Raw genomic sequence first — 11,364 nt, 5'->3', positions numbered from 1 at the left:
ACTGTAGGTATTTGACTGAAATTAATTCCAAACTCTTTGAGATGTGTAATTAAAGCATGATCAGTTGAAGTACAATGAGAATTTGACTGGGAGTTCTCAAGTAATCAGTAGCTTCTGCTTCTGGTATTTTCACTTAGTGATAATATGCATTTTTTCTGATTTTTATGAGCTTTCTGACCACACCTCTATGAACCAGTCTCACCATCCTGTTCTCTTCCATAAAATTTCACTCTAATTTAGTATACTTGTGATAATCCAGTCCATCTCTAATGACATAATAGTAATAAACTGCAATATTATTAATGGATCTACACAGCGCATTTCCTGTAATGTGAAAAGAGAAGCAATAAGCATATGATACCAAATCCTGCTGTCTTTTTTCACACATCTATGCCCACTCACTTGAACAGGATAATATACAGGATTAACGTGAGTGGAATTTTACCCTTTCTACATCAAGGCCTCCTGAGGATGCTGCACTTAATTCTATTTGATAATCTTCTATTTTATTTGTCATTTCACACCAGCTGAAACTGCAGCTGCCTGTCAGAAATTGAGTTTGAGCTTCAGCTACGTCATAGGTAGCTTAGTGCATGAAAGCATTGGCTCCTCTGGAGAGCCCTTAGGGAGAAGAGCTCATTTAGCAGAAAATTATAATTTGGTTTTCCAAATGGTTCTGGAATTGTTGCTCTATATTTGGATAGGATGATGTATTTTAAAAGCCTCTGCAAGTATGTAACTGAGCAGACTGTTCTTTTAAGGATGAAGTGGGCTACCAGGATACTCTTGATTCCTCATTCCTTTAAAGATGATTACTGGTAGTGTGAAATAAGCATTTTACTGTAGAGAAGTGGCAAGCTTTCAGTATGAGGACTTTGAGGAGGGATATTTAGTCCCTATGCTAGGGAGGGATTGGTAAAGTCCTTCACAACAGTATTGGCAAAAGGGGTTGGTGTCTGTATGAGCACAGCCTGTGAGCCATGAGCAACCTGGCAGCAACTGGAATTGTGCCTGCAGTCAGAATAAGGCTCTGAAATGTAATGTTGGGGGCTGGGGTAAATCTGGTAGAAAGAATGAAGATTAACTGACCTGCTGACTTCTTATTTTGATAAACTTTCTGCAAACTCAGGTTAGAAGAACTGCGAGTACTAGTAACAATGGGTGTATAGACATACTGTTTTTAAAAAGGAGCTCTCCTATGAACACAGGCTGAGGCAGCTGGGGTTGTTCAGCCTGGAGAAGAGAAGGCTCTGGTGAGACTGAATAGCAACCTTCCAGTACCTGAGGGGTGCCTGCAAGAAGTCTGGAAAGGGACTGTTTACAAAGACCTGCAGTGATAGGATGAGGGGCAATCATTTTAAATTAGAGGAGAGTAGATTTAGGTTGGATATTAGGAGGAAGTTCTTTACCGTAAGGGTAGTGGAACACTGGAAAGGGTTGCCCATGGAGATAGTTGAGGCCCCATCCTTGGAGATATTCAAGGTCAGGCTTGATGGGGCTCTGGGCAACCTGATCTAGCAGAGGATGTCCCTGCACACTGCAAGGGGGTTGGACTAGATGACCTTTGAAGGTCTCTTCTGACCTCAACCATTCTATGATTCTATGATTTGTTGATGTTGTAGAAGTCTGAGGCAAAGATTTGAGCTTGACTATTTTCTGCAATATCTTCTCTGTTGGAAGTTTCTGTCAGACCATAATGATTCAATTCCATCGGGTTTGTCTGGTGTGTTGAGAAGTGCGGAGTGATTCTTTGCATATTGCTGCATAGTTCTATGGGAACTGAATTTTACTTCTATTGTGCCCAGTAAAGCCCTTAGCACATAGCTGTATTCTCATGTCTAACCTTTGTGGGTTTTTTTCATTTACTTTGGCTCACCTTCCCTGGGTAATGCTCACAGCAGTGCTCAGTGTCAATATTTAAAGTGTTTGAATATATAAAACCATGAGGAACACAGCTTGTCCTTCCATTAAAAAATCTGCTCAGTTTTCTGGGAAGATAACTACCAATATTCTGATAGGTACAGATATTTCATCCAAGTATTTTAAAGATCCTATTGTGACATAAGACAGTTTTTTTTTTTCCCCTCTCTCTTAAGAGATACTGAGGAAAAGAATCTTCCTGCTTCAAACACTTCTTTGTTCAGAAGCACTGTTCTGTTTATTGGGAAGTGGTTGAAGCTTATCCATCACAATGTATTTAATTAAGTGCATTTAATTACAGTACAAATAATTGCATGTGTTTATATTTCCATAAAGACACCTACTAAAAATCTACTTGGCCAGCTTGAGCTTTGTCTAGGATAAAAGTTGATATTGGTTTCGCCAGCCTTACTTGATTAAGTCAGGTATCGATCTAAAGCATCTCTTTAGCAACATACTTGTTACTTAAGTTTATATGGCAATGGGCCTTTGCACTGTGGGTCATGTGCAGTAAGGATTGCAGCTAATCAAGGGGATAAATACATATATACACTAGCACTAAAATAAGCATATTGGTTTTAAGACATTGCTGTGCAAATCTCCACCAGTACACAGCTCCCCATTACACAGCTAGGACCTGGACTGATAAAAGGATTGGTGCCCTGACCTGGTCCTTGGTCTTCCAGATGTTCTTAATAGAAGAGCTTTTCTCCCTTAACAGATGCTGTGATACAAAATTATCTAATTTTCAACAACATTGGACCCTTTTCATATTACAGCAAAGTATTCCCTTGAGAGTAGCTTTGGAACTGTGTGCCTCCCTGAACAATGCAGAATTTCAAACCACCACACAAATTTCACTCTAGCTCTCAGTGGCAGAATGGGCAGGTGGGTAAGGAGGAAAACTGCAAGAGCAGGCTGCATTACAGATATTTTTCTTTCCTGTCTGCATTAAGTTGTCCTGAGAAACAACCTTAAATTTTTTGTGGAAAAAATTTATTAAACAACTCCTGGTGGAATTTTCCTAGACTATTGTTGCTGCTGTTAATGTTGAAACTGAAACATTCTGGGTTCAGAAGTCCAAAAGAACTGATGCAGAAATCTTACAGCATCTTACCATGACTTGGCAAGATGTCCTGCCAACTGACCCATATCTGAAGCTGCTCTGCTAAGCTGCAGTTGAAATGTGCATCTTGTGGAAGTCTCGGGACTTCTGGGAGTGGTTTTGGGGGAGTTGTGGGGGGGTGGGGTTTTTTGTTGTTGATTTGGCTGGGATTTTGTTTTGGTTTGGGTTTGTTTTTTGTTTGGTGGGGTTTTTTTGTTGGTTTGGTTTGCTGGTTGGTGTTTTGGGGGGAGGTTTTGTTGTTTGGTTGTTTTTTTTGTCAGGTTGGGGTTTGTTTGTGGAAGGGTAAGCAGGGCTATAAATTGGAACAAAATAAAATTTCACAATATTAAGTCTTCTCATGGCTTCTTCCTATGAACTGCTCTCATGGTAGGCTCTGCAGAACAGAGAAGACTATTTACGTGGATTTGAGTCATGTTACCTCCTACGTCTAGTTTTGATGATAAGCTGAAGGATAAAGCAACTGTGAGCAGAGGCCATGGCCCCCTCCCTTTTTCTTGTAATATATGATTCTGAGCCTGCTGAGGCAGCTTTTGCAGAAGTCTAGATGCAAGACTGGTCCTCCTGATGAGCAGGAACATGCTTCAGTATTCCTTGCATGTTCATGGTCGTTAATTAGACCAGGAAAACACACAGACAACTGACTGCAGATTGTGGATAAGTTAGAAAGGGAACAACAGAAAGTATCCCCATTAGAGTGCTGTAATCAGGGCATTGGAGAAGAAATATGAGACAGCTGTAGCCATTTTTGAAGGACAAATTCACTTCAAAAAGACTAATCATAAAGTGTGTCCTTAAATAACTCAAAAGCTTTCTTATATTGTTGGGTTACTATGGGTTTTGTTGCTGTCCCATGCAGAACAGCAGTAAATGACCATCCTGGATTTAAGACTGAAATGACCTTCACAGGCCTACAATACCCAAGATAGTACTTTCCTTTGAGTTGCTTGGGCTTTTCAGACTGTGCAAACCTGAGTGTTCAGAAGGGTAGCATGTTAAAACAGCAGCAATACAACATAATTCTTTGCAGTCACAATTTTAATGTGATATTAATGTGCAAAGTAACTGCCAAAGCTAAGAATACAATGATAAGTAATCTAGATCACATCAGGAGGCAGAAATTCTACTAACAGTCACTGTTCTGAAGGCTTCTGTGGAAGAGACATTGAGTTAAAATTTTGATCTTACACTGGTCTAAAGTTAGGGAATGGACAATGAGTAATGGGATCCTGCTCATTTCATCCTCTTTGTAGTCAGGGTAGGATTTGATGCTGGTATTTTAGCATCTCCTACATCTTCCTGTGAAGTCCAGGTAAATATACTGCAGCTTAGCTTCAATCAGCTGGGATGTTTTTTTTAAATAGGTGGATGTTCTCACCAGCCATCGTCTTTCTCAGTCTGGGACAGAAAACTTTTTTATTTGCTTTGCTGTTTGCCCTCTGGCTCCTTTATGCCTTTACTTCCTAAAACCAAGCCATTTCAGAATACTACTGCCTATCTCTTTGTGAACACTAAGGCACATGACTGCCTCTAAGCTTCTAAAATAGAGTTGGCAAACAATTTAAGAAAGATATTCGTCTCTGCTGCATGTTTTGACAGGTCCTTCCATAAGGACTTCTCCACAGGTCCTATTCCACCTGCTATAACCTTATAGCACATAGTATATACAACCTTCTTCTGTGTACTTCTTCTTGCAGCTTTTAAAGATGTTCCTTATTTGTTTTGAGGATGACTGCTGTGACCAGTCTCATGGGTCAAACTTCCTGAACTGCATTATCCAGCTTTTTATACATCAAGTGCCCTGTTTGAGATGTAACCTTCATTTAGTTAAAAAATGCCATTTATCAGGATGAAGTGAGTGCCAGTAATGAGGATCTACTGTATTCTACTCTTTGTGGTGGTGGTGGCAGGTTCCAGCTCTCCATTAATATTACCATCTTTCCCTTTTACTGGTTACAATCCCATCGGGAAGAAAAAACAAAACAAAATTCCATTAGTCTTTCTAGTAACATTCCTCCCCTCCCTCTAATTGCTAAGACATTTTTTCTGAATGGAAAACTGTTCTTAAGACAGTTAAGGGTAAAGCAGCTTATAAATTTGTAGATATGCAATACTCAGTAAGGCGTGCTATGATCCACCATCTTAAAAAAATCTCTTTTAATCTCTTTTGGCATCCTGGCAATTAAAGGGGACAGTCAGTTGCATGAAGTAGGTGATGTGTTTTGGAGGAAAGTAACGTCATGGTACAAATAGGAGAGCATCTGTCCTGAAGTATGAGTTGATATATCTCTTCAAAGTCTGGCACTGACTTATACATTGTTTTATACAGAATATCCAGATTTACCACTACTTCCACAAGGTTTCAACCACTGTCTCATCAATGATAGAGTGAGATAAAATTTATTGTAATCTCACCAAAGCTATTGTAATAAATATCCCCTTGTGTTACAGCAGATGCTATGTAATTTCCCATCTCCCCACCATGAAAAAAAAAAAATCTCTTCATCTCAGACACTGAATTTTCTTGTGCAAAACTTTCATTATGGATTGTGGTGGGCTTCTTTTTTCTAGGATTCTGCTCTTGGGGGTTCATATGTCCTGCTAGCCTCATGAAAGCCCTGACTGGGAAGACAGACAAAATAAGTTCACGGCATAGTGCTGTATTAATACAATGATAGGCCCAGCTACTACAGTGGGCTTGCCCTGTAAATGGTAAAGATGGACAGAAGGAAGAAAAAGAAACAGAAACATGGAGGTACAGCAATTGACTCAAGTTTTCACTGCCTGTCCAGTGACTGTCATGATTCTTAGCTCTGTCTATAGCTTGTATTGCCTTCTGTGACAGTACTGGCCCCAGTATATATTCATAAACAGCAAGCTGGGAAATCACAAAATTCTGAAGATTTTCTGTTTTCCAAAAGTATTTTTGGAATGGTGCATATCTGTGGTAGAAGATGTTTTTGGAGGCAAAGCAATTGTTCTGAAGCCACTCCTTTATTTATGCCCTTGGCCTTCCTGGTATGCAGGTGTTCATGGTCCTTCTGCTCTGTAATGTGATGGGTCCTAATAAAACAGATCTCCAATTATTTTTTCATAAGAATATTGCCCAAAAGCTTTAAAGACATTGGTATGAAAGAGCATTAGAAGCCCATGTGATCCATTCATGTGCAAGTTGTTGCCACAGACTGCCCAAAGGTTTTCAGGCAGAGCTCAGGTACATTGATAGAGAGCTTAAACACAGGTGATGGCTTCAGGCTAGGCCCTCTCTACCTTCAGTTTAGATAGCTCTTGCTTACTTTGCAGTTATATAAAGCAGATTTATAGTCACAAATTTGGCTCTTAGTTTCCACTAAGGAGAAGCTTCCACTTGGAAGAAGCTGCTTGGTCATTACTTCTAATACTAAATTTTTCATGTAAGCATCTGCGCAATTGACATAGGGATGATGTTCGATGATTACAAACAAGCACAGAAGCATAATTACAAGCGGAAAAGGTGAAAGTCCACAAGGATGCCCTTTCTAAGATGTGAACCTTAGCAAGGAAAACTGCTTGAAAGACCCTTCTAGAAATATTCAGCCTGGTACTGTAGATCATATTTCTTATTTTGTGGTGATTCAGACTTAAGACTCAGGCCCTCTTTTGCTCAAGACTGTGGTGTTGTATCTCTTCATATGTTCTGTCAGTCAGGAACTTGGGGGCTAAAAAAAACCCAAGAAAAAACAACAAAACAAACAAAACAACAAACACAAAGGCAAGTTTGCTGGAAGAAGGACATTTGATAAAGATCTTTAGCTTTTAGTTGCATACCACCCTTGGAGTATATGAGGACATTTATATATAGTGTGATATTTGGATCAAGGTGACTCCCTTTACTGAGTGCCATACAGGTAGTTTTACTACTGTACAGATTATGAATGTATGGATATGGGGAAGATAAAAAGGCACAGGTATAGCGATTTCTGTAAGAGTAACTTCACAGATGTAGTTAACATGACATAATACATGCCAGAGAGCAAGTCACCAAGGCAGTTGGAGTATTTTGTTGCTTTAGCAAACTTTTTTTAAACTGGGACTTTTTAAAAGTTGAAGCCATTCATTTCTAGACATTTCTTTTTAATTCCTTCATGGAAATTTGGAAAATAAACTTTTTTGGATTTATCCTGTGATAAAATGCAGTGTGATTTCATTAAATGGAATGACAAGGCCAACTATGAAGTTTGGGGGGGTTTAATAGTAAAAAGGCTCAGCCTTATTTTTTAGCTAGAACAAAACTCATAAGTCTTTGAAAATAAAAGCCTTTCCAGAAAGACTGGCATGCGGTGTTAAGAAGGTACAGATCACCCAACAGAGGCTATAATACTGGAGCTGATAAAAAATGGCTACAGGATGCCATAAAACTCACTAGATGGAGCTCTAAGGTACCAGGTAATCCCTCTGGGGACCTACGGAAGAAACGCTCAGTGTATCCATTGGAAGTTTCGAGCATGGAATTCTCAACTGCACCTAGGCATAGACACACAAATATAAGGGACTGGAATTAAAATAATAATACCACTGCCCTATCCCTAAAGGATTAAGGATGGGGGCAATGCGCAAAGCTGAGTTGCAAACATTCAGAACACAAACAGCTTTTGTGCCATGCACTAGTTATTTAGTTGTATGAAGAAGAAAGATACCACTGTGGATATTTACTAACCAACATTTCTTACATTTCCTTCACCCTTCAGGCTGAAAGATAATGGTGCGACTCTCTTTGTAAGCATATTGTGCAGAGCATTTGGGAGGAATTTGACAGAAAGAGGCAGGTCAGACTACAGCAAAAGTGTATTTATTATCTGTACGACCAAGTGCTCCAAGCTGTGTGGTGTGGTGGACTCACTTGAGGGAGGGGCTGCCATCCAGAAGGCTTGATAAGTGGACCAGTGCAAACTGCATGAGGTTCATCAAGTCAAAGTGCAAGGTCCTGCATCTGGGTCAGGCCAAAGCCAGGTACAAATACAGGCTGGGTGCAGAGTGACTTGAGAGTAGCCCTGAGGAAAGACTTGGGGGTCTCTCAACTTGAGCCAGAAGTGCACTCATGCAGCCCAGAAGGCAAATCATATCCTAGACTGCATCAAGAGGAGTGTGGCCAGCAGGTCAAGGCAGATGATTCTTCTCCTTTATTCTGCTCTTGTTGAGACCCCACTTCAAATACTGCACCCAGTTCTGGTGTTCCCATCATAAGAAGAATATAGAACTGTTGGAGTAAGCCCCGAGGAGGGTCACAAGGATGATCCAAGGACTACAGCATCTCTGCTATGAGGACAGGCTGAGGAAGCTGGTGGTGTTCAGCCTGAAGAAGACTCGGTTGGACCTTGTAGCTGCCTTCCAAATCCTGAAGGAAGCCTACAGGAAAGCTGGAGAGGCACTTTTCATAAGGGTATCTATCAATAGGACAAGAGGGAATGGTTTTAAGCTGAGGGAGAGTAGATTTAGACTGGATCTTAGGAAGATATTCTTCATTACAATGGTGGCAAGACGCTGGAATAGGTTGCCCAGAGTGGCTGTGGATGCCCCCTTCCTACAGGTGTTAAAGGCCAGGCTGGATGAGGCCTTGAGCAACCAAGTCTCAGCTGAGAGGTGTCCCTCCTATGGCAGGGAGGTTGGAGTAGATGATCTCTAAGGTCCCTTCCAACCTAAATCATTGTATGATTGATTCTATGTCACACACAAGGGTGCAGAACTAGGAGGAGTTACAGCAACTTAAAGTAGCAAACCTTTTCAGTAAGGAAAAACAAAAAAGGTGTAAATGAAATAGGGATGCAAAGCCATAACAAGGGATATCTGCAAGCTATTTCAGTCTGGAAAGCTTCAGGGTCACAAAATTTGCTTGTGGGAGCAAATTTCTCATGTTTGGGTTTAAAACCAAACTATTTTCTCCTTCAGGGTGGTGATGACAAGGACACTTAAAAACACATTTGCAACAGGGGAAGTTCCAGCTTCCTGATGTTTTTGGGGAGAACATCTCATCCAGGCTGGGCCCAGTGCAAGGTCGTACAGGTCGCTTGCAGAGCCATGGTTGCCACGAGTGCAGCAGGGCTTGGAAGAGAAAGATTTAAGGGGAAGGCTGGCCGGGGTGGCCAGCTGGAGAGGTGCAAGCAAGGTCCTCACAACTGGTAATGACCCGAGGCGAGTTGGAACGGCAGCTGTTGCAGTTAGGCGAGGCTACGAGGAAGGGAAAGGGAAGACATAAGAAAAGTTCTTTTCTAGTCTGAAGGGGGAAAAAAAAAATCCCTCTCAGCGGTTGTCAAGGAGATGGGCGGCGGGGTTCGCCGGACTGTCTGCCTTCAAAGCCCGCAGCTCGGAGCCGGGGCGGGGGGGCAGCCATTTCCTCCAGGCCATTCTCCCTCCCTCTACGAGGGGCAATGGGGCTGTGACCGCTAAAGCCGCCCCCTGCCGCGGGGGGGCGCCCTCCTGAGGGGCGAGGCGGGCACTAACGGTCGGCCCGCGCGCCCTGAATCTTGAAGGGGATCACAGCTCTCGCCCGCCGGTGCCGAAGCCTGGCAACGGCTCCAAGGGCTGTCTCCGGGCTTCCTACCTGTGGGGAGACGCGGGCGTCACGCCGACAACCAACACACGGCCGGACTAACAGGCAATACTCTTGGGTCAGGGAAAGAGTTTAACCCCTTTTACTTAGCACCCACCCCCGGCAGCAGCGGGGCTCAATCAAGTCGCGGCGGGGCAATGGGAACGGGTGGGCGGTGAGGGGCGGCCTACCCCTGCCCCGCCCCGGCTACCGGCACCGCCCCCGCTGCGGGAGCCCCGGCGAATCAGTGGGGCGCTGTCAGGACGTCAGCGCCGGCGGCTCAGCGCGGCCGGCCCCGAGCGCGTTCCTTATCGCAGACAGGCACCGGGGGCCGGGGATCGCATCATTATCATGGGCACTGTTTGCTTTTCGCGGCGCTGCTGTTTGCTTTTCGCTCTCGCCTGGGCCGGCAGGTTGGCGGGAGGAAACGGGGGCTCAGGTAAGAGGAGCGGGGGGGAGGGGGCTCTGCTGCCGTGCCGCCTTTCTCAGGCTCGGGCGGCGCGGAGCCGCGGCCCCGGGGGGGACTCGTGTTTGTCCTCTCTCCTCTGCCTGATGCAAGGTGTTGAGGGGGAGGTCACCTCTTGCCGCTAGTAGTGCCGGAGGTTGTGGAAATTGTGGTGGGCAGGCTTTTTCTCGCGTGTCTGACACTGCCGAAGTCCTGGGATGTCTGGAGGGAGCGATAGAGAAGAAAAAGTTACTTGTCCTTAAGTGCCTACGAGAGGTGCCTGTGCTGAACCCCTGAGACTCCTCAGGGGAAGCGTCGGCTCTTATATGGTCAGAGATTTTCCCTGTCTGCCCATTAGCCAGAGACCTGGTGTTAAGTCTTAACAACCGCACTCTTATCTGAGTAATAGCAGTGATGATATTAAGCCTTTGCCCCGGTGTTTAAAAACAAACAAATAAACAAAAACCCCAACCCAAACACGACCTCTCCCGTCCCCACCCCCCCTACCCCGAAGCCTATCTGCCTAGGAATGTCGCAAGCCCAAAGTAATTTCTTGAAGATGTGCACGTATGAAGTTGTGCTAGAAGAAATCACTTAAGGTGAAGTTGGGGGATGGGGGCCAGAAAATCCCTTTTCCTCAGATACAAGTTTAGATGCAACAAAATGAATGAAGTCAGCATAGAAGTTCTTAAAAGTATAAGAAATGCAGTGTGAGATGTGGAGCAGAGCTCATATTTGGTTTTGCCCTTTCATTTGTCTCATTGGCATTCACGCCTGACTCCCAGGCATCCTCTTGTTGCTGTGAAATGTCCCCTTTGGCTCAATGCAGTTTGAATTTTTGACGGCATTATAAAAGAGTACAGCTGTCACTTTGCTGATCTTGATGGGAAATGGGTGCTGGTTTAATGAGTCAAAAGTATGAAGCGAAGCATTAAAAAAACCCCAAACAAACAAACAAAAACCCAAAACAACACCCCCCCCCCCCCAAAAAAAAAAAAAAAAAAAAAAAACCAAACCAAAAACCGCCTTTCTTTTTATGCTTGACTGGATCTGTGTCTGATCTGGGTAACACCCTCGGACCCCCTAAACTTAAATCATAGCCAGGTATGAACTGGCTCAGTGGTTAAAATAAACGCGTGGACAAGAAAGAAGGAAACATTACAGCAGCCCAGCTTTTCTCCAGAAAATAACAACGCACTGCGTTCTGTTCCACTATTTCTTTAAAAAAACAACCAACTAACCAAACAATACAGAGTCCAGGCTGGAATCTCTGAGGTGTCCCTCGGGGCCGTACTGGTCTGCACCTCTCTC

The 11,364-nt window shown here is 43.5% G+C and overlaps 1 protein-coding gene across 1 annotated transcript in view; it reads left to right on the top strand.

Moving 5' to 3' along the window:
- Positions 1 to 9,959: 9,959 nt before the first annotated feature.
- SCUBE1 (signal peptide, CUB domain and EGF like domain containing 1) overlaps positions 9,960 to 11,364 on the top strand; it is a 214,215-nt gene continuing 212,810 nt past the window's right edge. The window contains exon 1 of the mRNA XM_054399407.1: positions 9,960 to 10,047. Coding sequence (XP_054255382.1) covers positions 9,960 to 10,047 — 88 coding nt within the window. The remainder of the gene's footprint in view (positions 10,048 to 11,364) is intronic.

The sequence above is a fragment of the Indicator indicator genome, chromosome 3 (genome assembly GCF_027791375.1).
Source record: "Indicator indicator isolate 239-I01 chromosome 3, UM_Iind_1.1, whole genome shotgun sequence".
Lineage (NCBI taxonomy): Eukaryota > Metazoa > Chordata > Aves > Piciformes > Indicatoridae > Indicator > Indicator indicator.
This window is presented reverse-complemented; position numbering and strand designations above follow the sequence as displayed.